We start from the raw sequence: 18,164 nt of genomic DNA, 5'->3' as shown, positions 1-18,164 counted from the left end.
TGTGTGACATTGTTCACGTAGTCATAGCCCTGGCCATTTTGAAGTCATTTTCCATCTTAAAACATATTTGACGACGACACTATAAAATGGTAAATCTTTCTTAGCATTTACCTTCATTTTTGAGAAGGAAAAAGAATCTTTTGCCATTCTTTAAGAAAAATAACTTAAGATCCGCTATTATGCAGTTTTGCATAATGGTGGACACAGTACAAATGTGAGCTTGGACAGGAATAGGATAACTAGACTGCTTTTATCATTAAGAGCTGATACTAATCCTATTCTGCCTCATTCTTTTCTTAATCCAAAGAGATTAAATGGGACACCCCTGAGACTTCCAGGAATATCTTTGAAAGGATTTCATTAGGAGGGCAGGGAAATACGTTTTTTCTCAGATTTGTCCAGTTTACACCCAGATTTCCATATGGTTTTTGAGCTGTTGCTTTCTTCTGATCGTCCTTATCCATGAAGCACTTAGTTCCTTGTTTTGGCTTTTCTATTCTTGGCCTTTTCTAAAAGCAGTAACTTGGGTGACTCTTACTTTGATTCTGTGACCTGGAGCTCCTTTCCCTCTTCCTTCTCTTCCTTTTCCTTTTGAATGGTGATACCTTAATCTGTGAGGGTAATGCTGGTGGGTAACAGCTAGCTTCTGGCACCTTCATAAAATACCTCAGTATAGCTTAGCATTGTTGCAGACCTGGTTTTAATCTAAAAACCAAATAAATAAAAAGAAGAAAACTTTATAAATAGTGGAAATAATCCTAGCTGTAGCATTTAGTTGAACTGATGTTTATTATGATTGATAAACATGATCGATGCTGTATGTATTTGGGATCCTGTTTATAGGTTACAATTTATAGGGTTAGGGAGGGTTGGGGTGGGGAGAGGAGAAGTTGATTATGTTAGAAGGAAAACGTTGCTCATGTGTGTTTGTTTTTCCTTATATCTGTCTTGCCAAAGGAAACTTAATTATCCCTGGGATGGGTTTGGGATTCATTGGCCTCTCTGTGGTTAGACCTGCATTGCAGTGTGTGGTGGTGGCTTGCAGGTCACACATGGGTTGTCCTGGAGGTTCAGGGTCCCCTAAGACATTTACATCCCTTCCTATGGTCGCTCTTGCCCCCAGACCCTGCCATCCTCTCCTAAGGATTCATTACCTCTCTATGTAGCAAGAGCTTAGGCAAAGGACGAATGTGTGGGTATCTGGGTGTGTGGTTGAGAGAGAGGCAGAAGTGGACATGCGCCATTTAATTTGGAGAGGAAAGATGAGTTCGTGATGCATCTTAGTCGAGGGAAATTAAAGTAAAACAGGTTCTTTTTGTCACCCTCTGTCATGTTATTGAATGTTGTGCTAGTAGCCCAACATTTTAAAACCCTACTTCCTTTTTTCATACCAAGGCTAATTCTGTCTAGACCAAAAAATGCAAACAGAAGTAAAACCAAACGAAGCAGTTGAAAGCGAACCTGCTTGCCTCACACGTGTGCTAAGGTGTGACCTTTAGGTATTGGTAGGTTGCTGAGATTGAGGAGAGTGTTGTTCTTGGTGGGAATGTGAATGAGAAATGATGCCGGCGTAGGAGAAATTGAAGAGCCCTTTCTGCCCAGACAGACAGACAGTCTTGGCTCCCCACGTTCAGATATAGACTATATCTCCAAAAAGGTTATTTTTAAATAAACCATCCATCTCACAGAACTTGAGTGGGATTTGGTTTGGATACCAAAGACACTGCTATGTCACTGTTTATTCTTAGGGTTTCAAAATAGGCAGAGAGAATAGGAGTTAAAGGCTGAAATTTGGAAAAAGCTGTACCTATGTCTCTTTTCTTTTTCCTCTCCTGTCCTTTCTCTCCTCCCTTACCCCCTTTTTGAAGGAAGTCTTGTTGGTTATCCTGGCTTTGGAAAAGAGATTGATTTAGTTTCACTCTGCTGGCTCTGTAAAGATGGATAGAGTTGCTCAGTGCAGCCGTGATGTTCTTAGAATTGCTGGCAAACTGGGGGGGAGGGCAAAAGATGGGGGGTAGAATTTTTTTCTTCATTTCCCTTTATCTAACACTTATAAATAGAACCAGTACAGTCTGTTTGAGTTCAGATGATACCTAGACGTGCTATCTCTGTTCTGTCACTTGTAAGGGATAAGCATTTTCAAGAGCAGGATTACATGGAAAACCAAAAGACTTTACTCTCCCAGGGAGCTGTATCTTTCCAAAATGGTTTTATACATGAGTTCTAGGGAGTTCAGAAGTTTGTTGTCTTGGTGTACTATTGGTGGGACACAGAAAGATGGGTCATTTATTGCTCTCTTGATACTCTGTCAAGAAATGATCAGGTTGCAGAACTTCATGAAAGCTTTACTAATAATCTCATTGTTCTGACGTTATGTAAAAGTGGTATTAATCTTGTGTGACTTTCAAAGCGCTAGAGAGGTTTGTAAGTAGGTGATAGGGATAGTGAGGATAAGAGCACTCGACACAGACGTTACGGAAAACAAGGTGTGCGTGAGGGAACACCACCTGGAGTGTGGAAGTGAGCCTCCCCAGGCTGGGGAGGGAAGGTGTCCCTGTATCTGCCCGCTCTGCACAGGGCTTTGTCACCTGGCACCACCTTCTGGTTCAAACCCAGGACACTGTCAGCAAGTTCAGACCCCAGAAGTAATTTACTGTAAAAAAACATTGAGGTCTGCTGCAAAGTTCCCCCGTGTTTTCTCAGTTGACCGGCTCATCCTTGTTTTGAGTCAGCCACAACCTTAGAAAGCAGCTCTTTGGGCTTCTTTCCTGACCTGGCAGCAGCGCTGAGCTCCAGCGTTAGACCCCGGGGGCCGCAGGCGGGCAGCCCGAGAGAGTGCTGTGCGAAAGCGGCACATCGCCACGCTTGTTTTCACACTGGAATCTCCTTCGAGTGACACAGTGAGAAAGGACAGAGCCCAGTAGGGGAAGGGCGCTTCCACCGAGCCCTCCCAGGCTCTTGGAGGCTAACGTGTAGGCGGTTCTGCCAGGAAAGGCCGTGCGGCAGGTGCGCGGGGTGCCGCGTCTCCCGTTCGGGCCTGCCCAGGTCTGCAGGAGGAGGCCCGGACTTCGCTAAGAGTTGAGTGGACTGATCCCAGCCTGGGGTATTGGAAACCGCCAGCGTGGGGGGCGGGGGGCCGGGGGCGGCGGAAGGAGCAGAAGGCTCGGTGGTCATACTACAGGTTGGTTCTCTGCAGCGTCCGTGGCAGGCTGCCCCTGAGGCAAAGGCAGAGGCACGACGGACTTCTTCCAGCTCCTCCTTCCAGCTCCTCGCCTCTGCCTGCGGGAGCGCATGTGCAGTACTCGGTCCCCGGGAGGGGGGGTCTCCCTCTCCCAGGGAACAGAGGTCGCCTCCCGCACCGGCCGGTAGCTCCGGGCCCTTGCTCCCTGGCAGTGGCTGAGGCTAGGTGAGCAGGTGTGGCGCTGCGGCCCACCTCGAGTCCAGCAGCTGTCGTATACCTCATTTCAAACTCATGATTGAGTAACTTGCTTTAACTTTGCTAAACCCTACAGAGTTGCCAGGTCTGCCCTCCCTCCTCTAAGTAATGTTGAACTCTGGCCTATAGCATCACGGGACCTGTAGCCTAGGGTGGGACCTCCTCAAGCCTCTGAATGTCGCTGCTGAAAAGCTACTGCAAAGTGAGGGCAAATTGCAATCTTCTGTTTCTTTTTGTTGCAAGGGGTCTTCACAGGTCTCTTAACATCGGCTTTCCCCCGCCACCCTGCCTTCAGGGGCTGGCCCTCTCTCCACGCCCCCACCCCGCGCCACAGGTCAGATTTCCCTGGTGAGGTGGAGGCCGTCCCCTTCCTCTCCGAGGCCTCAGGGTTCTGCTTATTTTCAGGACTTTGGGTGGAAGGGAAAAGACACCAAAGGCTCCTTTAAGCTGACTGCTGCATACACATTTCACTTTTTTTCCTTTGACATGACCAAAAAAAAAAAAAAAATCCAAATATTTAAGTTTTTATTATTAATATTATTATTATTTGACAATCTTGTATCCAGTGGGCTCTCTAGAAGCTGCATCCCCAGCCCTTTCACCTTTTCTTTGAATGTAGTTCCCAACCTTCGATTCCCACCCCCAATGTTGAAGAAAGCTTTGCCAGGTCTTAATACTGCTGCTATAAGCCAGGGGAGGGTGGTTTCTTTGTTTTGTTTTGTTTTGTTTTTTAAATTTCCAGCCAAAACCAAAGATTCCTTGATGATTGTATAAACTCAAAACAAACAAAAAAACCAAAGAAAAGGGAAGTCTTCAGCATCAATCCAGTCTGTGGCGTCCTGGCATTTAGAGGAGTGAGGGTGGGGGTGGGGGCCTCTGACCCATGGTAAGGGCAGGGGACTCTTTTTTCCGTGTTTTGGGGTTCGCAGAGGTGCATCCTCAGTAGCTTTGGCTCTGGCCAACTTGTGAATGTGCCGTGGAACAAATTGGCATTTCAGATTTTCCAAAGCAGTAGACAAAACGCCGTCACCGTGCTGATCTACCGGACAGCAAACCACGGTCACCGCGGGGGCTTAGCACAGGGACTGGGGGGCTGGGGGCTGCCGCTGGACCGCTGGACCCACAGAGTGGGGGGAAGTTGAAGACACTGGTGCAGGCCTGGCTGCTCTGCTGGGTGCTTGGACCTCTGGGGTCATGACAGTGAGTACACGCCAAGGTGCCCTTCTGAGCCTTTTCTCTTTTCCTTGACTGGAACTGCTTGGAAGTGGCTGTCCTGTTTGTGAGAAAACATGCAGAAGGGTTACCATGCTTTTCATTTCTCCTTGCTGTAGTTCGTTTCCTTTGGCAGCACCACTGTCAACTATGCATTGTATCTCACAACCTTTGTGCTAGGTAGATGCCTGTGACTTTTTAACTTGGGGGTGGGGGCGGGGGGGTTGCAAATGAAGGAACTTTTTACATGGATCTTTTTAATCTCAGTTGATTGGGGGAGGGGGGTATTTGGTTCTAGGGTCATACAAGCTCTATCCCAAAGCAAAATCCAAATGTTAATAATATTAGCCTGATGCAGATACCAAAGATGATTTCTTTCCTGCAGAACCTTAGACTTGTGTATTAAGTACGATTACCCAGCACTTGCATTAGTCTAACCTCAGTAATTCCAAAGCTTAGATGTATATTTTGGTATATTTCTGGGATATTAAAAAAAAAAAATGTCGTTTAACTTCTTGTTTGTTTCAGTGTAATGCTCTTAAAGTCATAGCATGAAAATAACTGTCCTATTCTTAGTAGTTTGAAATAATAGTATTTTTGTATGTTTTGGGTGTGTCTATGTATGTATTAACATAACAGTTTTCACTGCCTAGGTGTTCATAATAAAAAAGAAAATGAAAAAGTTCTGAGTGTACATAATATTCAGTAATAAACTTCCACCAGGTTCAATTTGGATTGCATATTTGCGGATTACTGTTCCCAACGAGGATTTTGTTTTGTTTTAAAGAGACAGTGATCTTGTTTTCCTAAAGACTTCTCTCTCTCTCTGTCTGTCTTTAAATATCTTAACTCCCCCTCCCCCTCTTTTTTTTTTTTTCCTTTTTTTTTTTTTTTTTTTAATATTGATTCAGGGGTGTTTTTCCACTGTTGTCAAGGGAGAGTCATAAGGGGTATTGGCCCCTTGGCCTCCCGAAACTTTTTGTTTTATGTACTTAAGTTTAAAATGTGAGTTTGAGTTCTCTTTTGTGGAAACTTAAGATGTGGTGTAAATGATTCTTTCCAAAATCGTCCAGCAGCTTTAACGAGGCAGTGACAGTTTGAGTAGTTGGTTGGGCGTCCTTTTACGTTTCTCCTTAGATCCTGGTGCAGTCTGGGTGGCTGCTGCATAGCCTGCCCCAGAGTGCCTGCTTAGCCATTTCCCCTCTGATAGGGGCGTTTTGTAAGAATCTGCTGATAACTTGGAGTTCGGGGGACCTTGTTATCTGGGCCCCTGGGAAACACACGTTTTCTTGATTTCAAAAACCCAAAACACAAGCAACTTTACATTTTGGGGAATTAGCTGATGTGCCTCCCAGAGGCCTGAGGGAGGCGGTGGGGAATATGAGCGGTGCTGTCTCTTTAAAAGTGCCCTTTATATGATTCCCCCTCCTGGGGCCTCCTGCAGGGGCTGTAGGCTTGGGAGAGATTGCGTAGGTGACAGTGAATCAGAATGAAATGGTAGATTTTGTGTAGATGCATTTGTCTGCTGTAATTTTTATATATATATTAAACTTACTGTAACTGTACAGTTCGTTTCTGTTGTAAAACATCATTAAACCATTTTCCAAGTGTTTTCACATTGTTGGGAGTTTCCTTGAAATTGTTGTGTTGGTGTTCTGGATGTGTCCCGCACAGAGGGTCACGGAAGCCTTCCAGTTTGTCTTTTCCAGCAGGAGCTCCCAGGAGCCCCAGGCCCCCTGAGCATCTCGGTTCCTAGCCCACGCCCACCCTGGGTCCTACTGTGCGTTTCCTCCTGTGCCCCTGGGGGGCGCTGTGACCAGCACACCTCTCTCTCCCCAGACCCTCAAGAGTTTAGGGGGGGCCCTGATTCAAGTAGCAGTAGTCTCCTTCACACCCCCTGGGCTTTGTGTGACCAAACACACGGGCCCTTGACTAGTCCTGCAAGAAAACTCCAGAGCTCCCATTTCACTTGTGTCTTTGACGGCAGACCTGGCATTGAACTTGACTTTTCCGCATTTACTGTTTACACTCTTGTGCCCCTCCAGCCTTCCCTGCCACATCCTGAACACCCACTCTCGGGGGTTCTCTGAAAGAGGCTAGTCCTGGACTTGGTGTCTGGTTCTCCTGTCGGAGAGCACACAGCTTGGCTTGGCTTAGCTCCCTCCGGCTTAGGCTAGTTCACATTTAGTGTCATAATGCAACCTGTTGTCTGAGCATTTGACTCTTAAAGTGAATTCTCCCAGAGAGCAAACCTGAGCTTGTTGAAGAGCTTTCAGAGGCACTCCTGTCTAACTGGACTGAACCTGGCCCTGTGTGCCCCGCGGAGGAGGAGACGGCTGTTGTCTCCAAGGCGCTGGCCGTCCCCTGCAGGGCCCAGGGTGGGAAGGCAATACCGGCTCTTCTGTCCCCTGCTCCTGCCTCCAAGAGCTCCTCCTCCATTACCATCCACCCCTTCTTGTATTTATAGCTTGCATGTAAGTTGGGGGCTTATTTTTAATAGAAATCCTCTGGTAGAGACAGTGGCACGCTCACTAGCATGGGAAAGACTTGAGAAAGCAAAACCCGTTTGTGAACCCTAAAGAACGGGGATAGAGTACTGAATTAGATCATTACCCTGCAGTCCTTTTCTAACCCGCTTCCTGTTGGCATCTGCCAAGCTGAATCACCTACAAGGTGATGCGAATAACGTCTGCTCTTATTGTTGCTTTTTCTCCCAAAACTAGGGCTTGAAGTTGTAGGACATAAATCTGTAGTTAGACCTCACCTCAGTCATAGGTTCACAGAAATATCCAGGGCCAGGCCACCAAAATGCACGAGTTATTCACGGACAGAACAAGATCTACAGCTAACGGCCGTAACCGAACGCCCAGGCCCTGAGTCCCCTTTGGAGCTATCCTCTTAGCCGAATGGATCATCTGCCCTTTTTGTACCTGCCACACCTGGGCTTCAGTGACTATTCTGTTTGTAAACCAGGAGCCTTGAGTTCTATTCCAGGAAGAAGAAAAATTGATCAGAATTATCCACATTGACTTTAGTGACATCAAAGTCATGACAGTTTTGAAAAATACTTTGGAAGCTTCCATTTTAATTTACGTACACACATAAAATGTTTTGGTTCCTCAATGCAAGTGAAATGCCATACTTCCTTGGTCCTAAAACACATCTTCATATTTTAACCCTTACGAAACAGGGCTGCATCTTAAAACGGGTGTTTATGTTAAGAGTGGTTTTTTGTTTGTTTTTGTACTTAAAAGTAAGTTGATAGCACATCTTCTACAATCAGTAACTTCCTGGGATGGAAGGAATACAGTTGTGCTTTGAAGGGAGGACTGCCAGACCCGCGGAAGGGCAGGGGCTGGGCGGCCCCAGGGCCGCCTCCCCTTGGCCCCTGCTTCGTTCCCCCAGCGTGTGCTCAGCCCTCGCCCAGCTGGCTGCTCTGTGTGGCTGTCTTGCCTGTGGTCCAGTAAGTGTCCTCACTCCCCCACCTAGGTCAGCTGCAGCGCCCACACCTCCTTGCTAGCTTTCCTCCCTGCCTCTTGATCAGATTCTTGACGGAACTGGGTCCAACTCCTATTTGCAAGCCAGCCATACGGGTCACGCGGCCTGTGGGTAACTCAGCGGACCTTGACTCGGTCTGAGGTCTGAGGCTCACTCACTTTGACTAACAGATGAACCCAACCTCAGGTTTTAAAAAGCCCAGTGAGTAGAAGCCAAAGGAGTAGCAACCCAAAAGGGGCCGTCTGTTGTCTTGGAATCAAGGCAGCTAAAGCCACTCGCTGTCATTTTCCCATTCCATTGCCTGGTGACCAGGCCGCCTAATTAGGGCCGGCAGGCGTCAGAGGCCTACCTCGCACGAAACCTGCCCCGCTTCCCAGCCCCTTGCTGGACTGTCTGCACCCCTTCCCTGGCGGCTCCCCCTCCTGCCTGCCGCCTTGTGGGTCGTGATGCGACCTGCGGTGCTTTTTCCGTGGTACGGCCCGAATCCAACGGCAAAATTTTAAGTCCCAAACACTGTGGTGGCTCTTCTCTGCCCTCCCTGGTAGCTTGCAAAATGCTGGGCACAGAAACAGGTAGGTGCAGGGTAAATATTTGTTGAATGGCACTGCATTCCCCCGACGGGGCCCGGTTTCAAACCGAACGCTTTCTCCTCATGAGGTGCTACATGTACGCCTCGCAGAGATTCCAGTCACTCCTGCTGGAATCCCAAACGCCCCAAGTCGGCCCCATATTAATTGGGAGCTTGACGAGTTGGGGCCTCTTTTACAGCCACCACATTTACAGACACCCTGACCTAAAGAGACCTCTGTCATGCTCCAGCCCTCCCCAAACCCCGCAGCCCGAGGGTTTGTGCCGTCGCAACTCCCGGATACCCTGTCGGCTGCCAGGGGCTGTTCCGTGGGCTCCCTCTGCCGCGTGCCCGTCCTCCCCAAGCTGGCCACGGGGCTGGGAGCCCTGCACTCCGGCTGCTTCCCCGGGCCCTCCCCGCAGGTCCCGCCCAGGCCTGGCCCAGCCTGACGCCCGCTCGGCCCCGAGGCCCGGCCGCCAGCCCGGACGGCAGCACTCCCGGCCCTGGATGCACCTGGGCCCACCTGCCTGGCCCAAGGAACCATCGTGGCCTCTGGGAGTCAGCGGTTTCGGCCCATGGCAAGGGCACCAGATGGGTCGCCCCACACCGAATCACCATTACCTGCCGGACTGCCGAAATAAAGCTCGCAGTAAAGGCTGCTTCACCAAAGCGTTTATTATGCAGAAGAGTAAGTAAGGCTTTAGCAAACCAGTATAAATTAAAACCAAGCGGGGCAGAGAGGGTCACACATGACACCTTACAGTACAGCACTGTTCCTGGAAGCCGGCCGAGGCGACGCCGCCACAGCCCTCGGGTGTCTGCAGGTCTGTGAGGGTCCGTGCCTCCTGGGGAGGCCTTCCCAGGGACGCTGTCTTTCACTCGGAGTGTGAGGTGAGCAAGTGCCTGGAAAGAGTGTGCTCTTGCCCCCTTCCCTCGCCCCCACTGTTCGCACTCTGCAACGGCCCTTACTACGTGCTTGAGGCCGGCCTGTTCACAACTCGCGTCCCTGTTGAGAGTGTGAGCTCCGTGAGGACAAGCACAGGCTTGTTCGTCTTCCGCTCCCCAGAACGCCCAGCCCACGAAGGCTAAGTTCTGTGAAGGAGGGCCCCTTCCTGTCTGCCCCGCACCCCGCCCCGTGCTCTAGCTGAGTCTCCATCACCGCTCGCCTGCTCCCCTGCTTCAGCCGCCCAGGGCCGGGGCTGTCACAGACCTGCACGGCTCTCCCCACCCCCACCCGCCCAGACCTTGCACGGGGAGGCACAACAGCCCCTTTGCCCCAGTGACAAGTGACCTTGAAATGAGGGCGCAGGTTGACAACAGAAGCCAAATTTACAGCAGGAGCGAAGACACTGAAATACTGACGGAACAGTGAAGACTAGTGGGATATGTGCTAACATTTGGGATTTCTCTGGGGACTTGACAAAACACGGACAGAACATGGCTGTGAGAGGAGGATGTACCCGTCTCCCAGGTAAGAGCCCGGGGCCTCCAGGAGAGGGGCCCGTCCACAGTCTCCGAGGAACCACAAGACCCCCAGAAGCTCCGAGAACGGGTGGCACTCACAAAGCACTCCTCGAGGTCAGGGCCATAACCCTGGCGGAGCACCCTCCCCTCCAGAGCCCAGGGATGATGGTTTGGAGTTGGATATGACCAAATGTTAAAATGCAAAGCATCCAATTCATAAGAGGGAATACTTTGGTGGTGGAGAAATAGGAGTGAACTGGGTTATAAATGCTTTATCCTGAGTCTTTAACAATCTGGGCAGGTCTGGCCTGTGAAATGGTTGGTGAAATGCCTGGGGCTGTTAGCGAGGAGGCAGGGTCTGCATGTGGAGGGCATCATAGGTGTCCTTGGTGGCAGTGCTGAGCCCCTGGGAAAGCAAATCAGAAAAGAAAAGTGGGTCAGGAACTCCGTGTGAGCCTACCCAGAGGTGAACAAGTGGAACGAGCCCCTCACGCCACGGGTGCGGGCCTGGACCCAAGAGGGCTGCAGGAGAGATGCACTCTCTGCCCTGCCGCAGACGGCCCTGGAGCAATTCCTTTCCAGCTAAATTCTCCCCACATACTGAGCCCTACTGTGCATGGGCCTAGAAGGCCTTCCGGTTGGACCCAAGAGGAAGGGGAGCACCCTCATCCCTGAACACTGAGCTGGGATCAGGTTTGCTCCAGAGAGTTTGCTGTCCCTGAGACCTGGGCCTCCAGGAAGCCAGGACTTGTCACAGGGAGACGGTGGCTCCCTGACCTCAGCCCTCCTTCCCCAGCCTCCTTCCCATGTCACTCTACTACAGTTGTGTTCTTTGTCGGGGAGCAGACAAGCTGGTCTCAGTCCCACTGGAACATCTCTCCCTGGTCCAGAAGGCAGATCAAAGCAGCCACACACAGGAACATTCTGGGGGCCCTTTTGACATTCTGAACTCGGGCAAGCTGGGCAGCCTGACACGTTGGGAGTCAGTCAAGCAAGCTGTGAAGAGCCCAGGGGAGCCAGAAGTAGCCAAATAAGAACCCGCTGGGGATTATATTTTAGAGAAGTAGGCTGGGTATCCTTGGTTTGCATAATTTTTCACACTTATTTGCATACACCAGGCACCTGACTATAACAACATATCCTTTTTAAAGTTACTGTTTCTCTTGATTTTTTTGCCCTTCAATTTTCCCACCCATCCACCCATCTTATTAGGTCTGCGGATAGAGGGCAGAGCAAGGCTTCTTGCAAGGGCCCCGAGCTGTGGAGGAAGAGGCAGAAAATTGCTTGTGTGGTGTCCTTTGCCTACATCAGCCCTCTGGGCAGTGGCTGCTTATCTGTGGCCAGTGCCTGGGGGCTCCCATGGTCTCCTGGTTGGAGCCAAGTCACGGTGCTTGGATGGCTGAATCCCAGGCATGCCCCAAGGCCTTCCTGGCAGAGAGGGCACTGGGACCTGATTTGAGGCCTGGGGTTTTGGCCCTGCCCAGCTGATGGCAAGAGCTGGGTGCCACCAAGCAAGCAAAATGGGCGAGTCTAGACTTGCTCCTGATTAGCTGGCACCACGCAGGGAGGGAAGGCCCTCAGCACAGACCAGAGGCACTGCCTCAGCTCTCACCTGGTAAAGGCCATCGTGCCCCTTCCCTCGCCGACGCTGGTTCTGTGGGAAGGAGACAAAGGGGCAGAGAGTCAGACATTCAGCAGCGGCTCCTGCTCAAGGCCCCTACTCTCGGGGCCCCCAGAGAGTCGGAGGTGACTGTGTCCCAGCCCGCAGCCTCACCCCTGGGAAAGAAGGGTCCTCAGGCCACTGGTCAGACCTCACTCCGCAGAGAAGGTGAGGACTGGCTTCGATGCGGCCCAGGATTGCTCTGCCCCACTCATACGCTCAGAGACCCCAGAGTTCTAGAATCCGGGCTGCATGGGAGCTGGCCATGTTGCCTGCCGCTTGGAATAAATGGGCCTCCCTGTCGCTCCTGGACTTCCTAGCTACTCCTCAATGCTCACCGGGAATGGCAACCACATAGTGGTAGCAGCTCTGGCTACAGAGTCCATGCACATCTGGGCTCCCCTATTTACTAGCTAAGCGACCTTGGGCAAGTCACTTCACCTCCTGTGCCTTGCAGGGCACACATTTCTCACTGGGTTATTGTGGGGATGACGTGAGACCACCTACCCAGTAAAGCACGGACCAGGCCTGCTTTGGGGACACGTGACCTACGCAGCCCCTGCCCAGGAGGGGTCAATGCTCTGCTCTCACCATTTGGAAATTCTTAATCTTTTAGAAACAAGGGGCCCTGCATTTCCACTTTGCCCCAGAGTCCTAACACAGCATGGCACACAGTAAGCACTTAGTAATTACTGATGGTGACAGATTTGACTTGGTTTTTACAAAGCTTAGTGCATCTTAGAATCTAGACTTGGTTCCTGAAAGAACATCACCTTTCCTCACTGTCTTAGGTGCTGTCAAGTGGGAAAGAGCTGGGTTACCCTTTGCGCCTGGCAGCTACCACAGGGCCTTCTGTCAGTGATACAAGGAACGGCTGCAAATGGACAGGACGGAGGCCTATAGAGCGGGCACATCTAGAAGGTGAGGAGGGCCTCCCCGGGAGCATCCCCACCCTGACCCAATCCTTGGGAATCAGCACTCACCTCGCCTTTTATCCCAATCTCACTGTAGGCCTCTGCCATCTTGTCTTTCTGCAGCGCCTGGAAAAGCAGAGGGCGTGGGACACGGAGTTTACTAACTAATGCAGAAAACAGTGGGCTTCCACACAAGAGGAAGCCTCTCGACTTCCTAGCTGGCAGGGAGCTCCCACAGTCAAAGCTCCAGTCCTTATTTCACAGAAGCATCTCTGCCCACAACCAGCTCCAGCCTTACCCTTCTCCTCCTCAGCCCTTTGGAACATTCTCTGAGCTGCCAGCCCTGTGCACTGAGCCGAGAAGCTCAAGTTAGGTTGGAAGATAAAATGTGGAATCCTAGCCAAAGCACATGAATGTGGACAATGCAAGGGCTCACCCAGAGTCCCCAGAACCACATATTTGAGCAACTTGTCTCTTTATGGGGCCAACACCATGGGCTGTGGATCGGCCAATTGCAGGAAGGAAGAAGAGGTGGCTCTCCTCACAGGAGGTTACCACCTGCAACGGTCCCCTTCAGGGCAGCCTCAGATCAACAGTCTGAAAACCACAATCAGATCCTCACCCAGGTGGTGAGGCTGACCTCCCAGGGGCTTGCCACCCGACTCTCGCCCAGCCTGACCTTGCTGTCCCCCAGCACCATCTACAGGGAACGCCAACGGTGGACCCAGGGACCGAGGAGGGGGAAGGCATGCGAAGGGGCTGTCCTCGGAACAGCCAGCCAGCAGCCCGCCGCTGCAGGCAGCAAGCCTGTGAGCCAAGTGGTGCAGGAAGGTGAAGGTCAAGTCAGGCAAAGATCGGGGCACGGAGCAATGCCTTCACCCCAAGCCCAGCTCCAGCTTCCCAAGGGACCACGTGCCCCCTCCCGTACTCACGTTGTACACGACTTCCGGAGGATTCCTCTTCCTCTGCTGGGAAAGACGAGGGGCAGGTGAGAGGTGGAGAAACAGGGCTCCAGGCCAGGAGGGTTGTAGCATCCTCCCCGCCGCCCCCCTCCTCCCACCCTGGGCCACCCCTCTGTGCACCGCCCCCCGCCCTCACAGCTCTACTGCGGCTCCTACTCCTTAGTGCACACGGGCACACTCCCTGGCACACTGGTCTCACCCCCGCAGGGCCTCCTCAGCCCAGCCTTGCCCGGGGCAGGCCTCGGAGTAGCCGGTCCGTGTCCCCTGGCAGATACAGTGCCACACGTAAAGCTTACCAATGGCATTTCTGGCTGAAAATGAAAGGTACCGAGTACCTGCACTTAGAGCAGGGCCAGCCACTGCCCAGCAGACCCTAGTGACCCCTCCGTCCCCACCCCTCTTCACCCCTCCTAGTCCAAGTAAGAAGAGGAGAGCAGAGCTGAGGCTGCAGGGCGGGGGGCCAAGGAAACATGCCCAGCACAGGGCTCAGTGTGGAGGGGGGCTGCGGGGCAGGTGTGCCCAGAAACATCAAGGGCCACTGGGCACTGTCAGGCAGCTCTGCCCTAAAACCTGGGCAGCCTGGGCCTTTGGGCTGGACCCTGCCCTTTTTTTTTTTTTTAAGATTTTGTTTATTTATTTGAGAAAGATGGAAAGAGCACGAGCGGCGGGGGGGGGGGGGGAGCAGAGGGAGAGGGACAAGCAGACTCCCTGCTGAGTGGGAGCCCAAAGAGGGGCTCCATCCCAGCACCCCGAGATCATGACCTGAACCAAAGTCAGACGCTTAACTGCCTGATCCAGCCAAGTGCCCCTGAACCCTGTTTATGAGAGGACCCTGCCCTGGCCTCCTCCAGCCTCCTCTCCCCCCAGGCTGTGAAGTTTACAGCCAAGAGAACAGAGCCACTAGGAGCCCGGAGCCGGACCGTGCTCCAAGGGGTACCTGGGACCCAGAATTCCTTGTCCAAGGGCCTTGGGCCCTTCCTGTATGGACCTCTTCACCAGATATGTCCTTTTGGGGAGCAGACAGCCCCACTGCATGTGCATCTCAGGGTGGCCAAGCAGTTTAAGGGGAGGTGGGCAGAGCTTGGTCGCGAGGGCCAGAGTGCCACATTCATGTGTGGGAGGTCCCTTGCGATGCAGAATGGAGCCCAGGGGGAAGGAAGAGAAGGGGATGGAAGCAATGGGGGCTCCGACTGTCCTCAGGCCCCAGGTCCCTTGCGTGTCAGGACAGAGTGTGCTGGTGGAGTGCGCGTGAGCTGGCTCTGAGGAGCTGTCTCCTGGCTGGCCTGCTGAGCACACCCACACTCACACCCACACTCACCCACACTCACACACACAGGCAGAGACAGATACCCTACCTGTTTTCCTCCCATCTCAGGGTCCAGGCCTCGTCTCTTATCCAAAACCTCATACTCCTCTCTTCCTCTTAGATTGAGCTCCTAAAACAGGACAGCGTCAGAGAGGGCTGGGAAGACAGGAGGACTGGGCCAGCTGGACTGGGAACCCCCTCTGGGTGGTGACTCTCAAGGCAAGGAGCAGGGACTGGGGTTAGAGTGAAAACTGGTCCATGTTGGTAGAGCATCCCAGAGAACATGCATTACCATGACTGTGTGTGTGTGTGTGTGTGTGTGTAAATAGATCCGGCCCAAGTCCCATTGCACAGGCAGAGTGAAATCTCTTCCCTGCTGCCCTGCAGGCCGACTGATCCCCCCTCCCACCCGCAGCGGGGCCCCTGCCAAGTGCGGGCTGGAGGGGCTCACCGGCCAGGGCACGCTCGCAGCGCCCCCGCGCGGCCGGGACAATCACGGGCCCCGTGTGCGCGCCAGAAAACGAAGCCCTGGGGACGTTCGACAACGGGCGGCGGGGTGCGTGCAGCCGGGACCCTGCCGCCGGCCCCTCGGCGGGCTGCGGGAGGGCAGACTTACGTTGTAGAGCTGGTTGGGGCCCTGCCGGTCCTGCGGGGCGGCCGCGCTCCTGCCGAACTGGAAGAGAGGGTGGCGCGGTTAGAGCCCCGCTCCCCCGCCTGTGCGCTGGGCCCGTGCGGTCCCCCCGCGCCGGCCCCCCACCCCGGGCGGCCACTTCTAGGGGGACGGTGGCTGCACAAGGTCCCAGCTCCTGTCGTGACCTCGTGCGTCACTGCGTCGCACTAGCTTAGTGTCCTGGAGGACCTGCCCGAGGCGCACACAGCCTCGCTCTTGGCGCTCTTCTCTCCGCCGGAGCCGAGAGAAACGGCAGGATCTTACAGGTGCACAGCATTGGAAACCACCTGAGAGATCATCTAGGACAGCTCTGTTCAAACTTTTAAAAAGGAAATCAGTAAATAAGACAGTTTCACAAATGAAATCTTTTGCCTAAGTCTACCATCCAAAAGAGCAATAGGTGGGAAGACTGAAGTGATAACAAGGAGGGAGCCTCCTTCCACCCTCTGCTGGCACTGCGGCCACCCCCGGCCCCAGCCCTTGCAAGAAATCCAGACTCCGTGAGGCACCAGCTGAAAACCCATGCTCTGGGCCCACCCTCACGTGCACTGATAGGGACCCTGAAGTTTCCGGAGACAGGCTGGTTCCATCTCAGTCAGCAGCGGGACAGCAGAGCCTGGGAAGACACCACAGGTCCCCCACCTCCCGCTCTTAGTTGCCTGAAGCTTAAGCTCCTTTCCGGCCAGCGGTAGCCCTGCCCTGGGATGCTGTGATGTTTGCTCATCTGTATGGCTCCTCCGGAGGACACCCAGCATCACACTCTCCCTCCCACTCTGCAGGGCTCCGTCAGACACCACCCCGCCGCCCAAGGTGCGTGCTTGGCTGGCCCCTGCTCTGCCAGGGACACCAGGCTCCAGGCACCACCCATGCTTGAGACTTTCCAAGACTAAGGCCCTTCTGAACATCCACCAAGTAGGGGAGCCCGTGCCTTCTCCCCAAGGCCCATGGCACCCACCTTTGCTCTCAGGTACAGGGCAGTGAAAATGACGCCATAGATGAGGAGGATCCCGTCCAGCAGGTAGCACAGTTTGGGATCCAGCAGGCCAAAGCTCTGTGCCCCTGTGCCAAGAGATTAGACCAATCAGCCAGGCGCAGGGTGACAGAACATGTCCCCACCATCCCAGGGTGGCCGCATGACTGGTCCAGGAAATCATGACAAGGGGGGCTGGATCCATTCCCCACACCCCATCTGACCACAACTTCCCTCCCATACCCTTGGACCAGCTCTGGGGAAAACCTGCCCTCCCCCAACAGCCTGATATGACACTTGGTGGGGCCACAGATCCTAGGAAGACCGGAAGGAAGCAGAAACTAGGTGGGAAGGTGAAGCTGTCCAGTGGACGCAGGACTGCTGCCTCAGGCCCACTGAGCCCAGCTGTGTGTGAACTCCCATATGAACCACGCATTCTGGAAGTCTCTGTAATAAAATACCTGTGTCTGGATGAATGGCACCACCTGAATTAGGGCATGTAGCTCCCTAAGGCCTCCTCGCAGGGAGAGAACAGGATTGAGGTTTGAATGAGATCAGTAATTGGGACTGTGAGAATTTGGGTTAACTCTCCCTTCCTGACTCCCAGTGTCCGCAGTGCCAGGCGCTGAGCAGAGTCTCCCACTCAGGGCAGCGGGGCGTGGGGCTGGGCTTCCCTCCCCGGGGCCCCAAGGGGTGTCATGAGCAATAGACAAAGGTACAGTTGGGAAGCCCCCTCCCAGCTGGAAACTGGCAATCTCCCTGCTCACCGGTCCCAGCTCTGTGGCCTCAGCTTCATCTGTCCTTGTCCCCCTCCCTCCCCTTCCCCCCCACACTTACAATTCCCGGGACACACCTTGCTCTTCCAGACTCTGCCTCTGTGCCTTTGCATGCACTGTTCCCTCTACATATTCTCTCCCTGCAACCCTGCCATATGGTAAAGTCTGATGCATCCTACAAAATGTAGCTCAGAACTCTGTCTAGCCTGTTCCACCCCAAATTGCAGGTGAACCCCTGGTCCTCACGCCATATTACCCCTTGTCAAACTAGCAATGCACATTTAGCCGGCACTGGCTAAACTAACATTTCTTCGGTGTTTACTATGTGCCAGACACCCCTTTAATGCAATAACTTATCTGATCCTCCCAACAGCCCCGCATAGAAACAGAGAACTTCAGCTTAGCCAGCAGCAAGCAAGAGGTTGCCCCAGGACGGTGCCAGGCAGTGAGCCCCCCCTCACTTCACTCTCCTGCCCTGGGCCCGGCTCTGCCCACCCTTGGCCAGGAGCAGCGTTTGGGCGTCTCCCCTGCGCTATGGGAGCAGGTGATTCCAAGCTATCCTGGGGTTCTGACTCTAACACCCCTGAATCCCAATCTCAAACCTTTGACTCCCACCCTGATTCAGGACCCCTTAGGCCCGGGGCGGCTGATCTCTTTGTAAGCTTCCCACAGGCCCTCCTCAGAAACTGCTGATGACCCCGTCACTTGGAGCAAATCCAAACTCCTCA

General features: G+C 53.1%; 1 protein-coding gene across 1 annotated transcript in view; it reads right to left on the bottom strand.

Moving 5' to 3' along the window:
* Nucleotides 1–9,964: 9,964 nt before the first annotated feature.
* Nucleotides 9,965–18,164, bottom strand: part of CD247 (CD247 molecule) — a 68,389-nt gene continuing 60,189 nt past the window's right edge. Inside the window, exons 2-8 of the mRNA XM_044916412.1 lie at nucleotides 16,646–16,749; nucleotides 15,637–15,693; nucleotides 15,070–15,150; nucleotides 13,685–13,720; nucleotides 12,822–12,878; nucleotides 11,791–11,832; nucleotides 9,965–10,584 (exon numbers count right to left, since the gene is read on the bottom strand). Of these exons, the coding sequence (XP_044772347.1) occupies nucleotides 10,519–10,584; nucleotides 11,791–11,832; nucleotides 12,822–12,878; nucleotides 13,685–13,720; nucleotides 15,070–15,150; nucleotides 15,637–15,693; nucleotides 16,646–16,749 (443 nt within the window). The 3' untranslated portion in view covers nucleotides 9,965–10,518. The remainder of the gene's footprint in view (nucleotides 10,585–11,790; nucleotides 11,833–12,821; nucleotides 12,879–13,684; nucleotides 13,721–15,069; nucleotides 15,151–15,636; nucleotides 15,694–16,645; nucleotides 16,750–18,164) is intronic.

The sequence above is a fragment of the Neomonachus schauinslandi genome, chromosome 6 (assembly GCF_002201575.2).
Source record: "Neomonachus schauinslandi chromosome 6, ASM220157v2, whole genome shotgun sequence".
NCBI lineage: Eukaryota > Metazoa > Chordata > Mammalia > Carnivora > Phocidae > Neomonachus > Neomonachus schauinslandi.
Note: the sequence above shows the minus strand (reverse complement) of the source record. Positions and strands in the feature narration are given on the sequence as shown.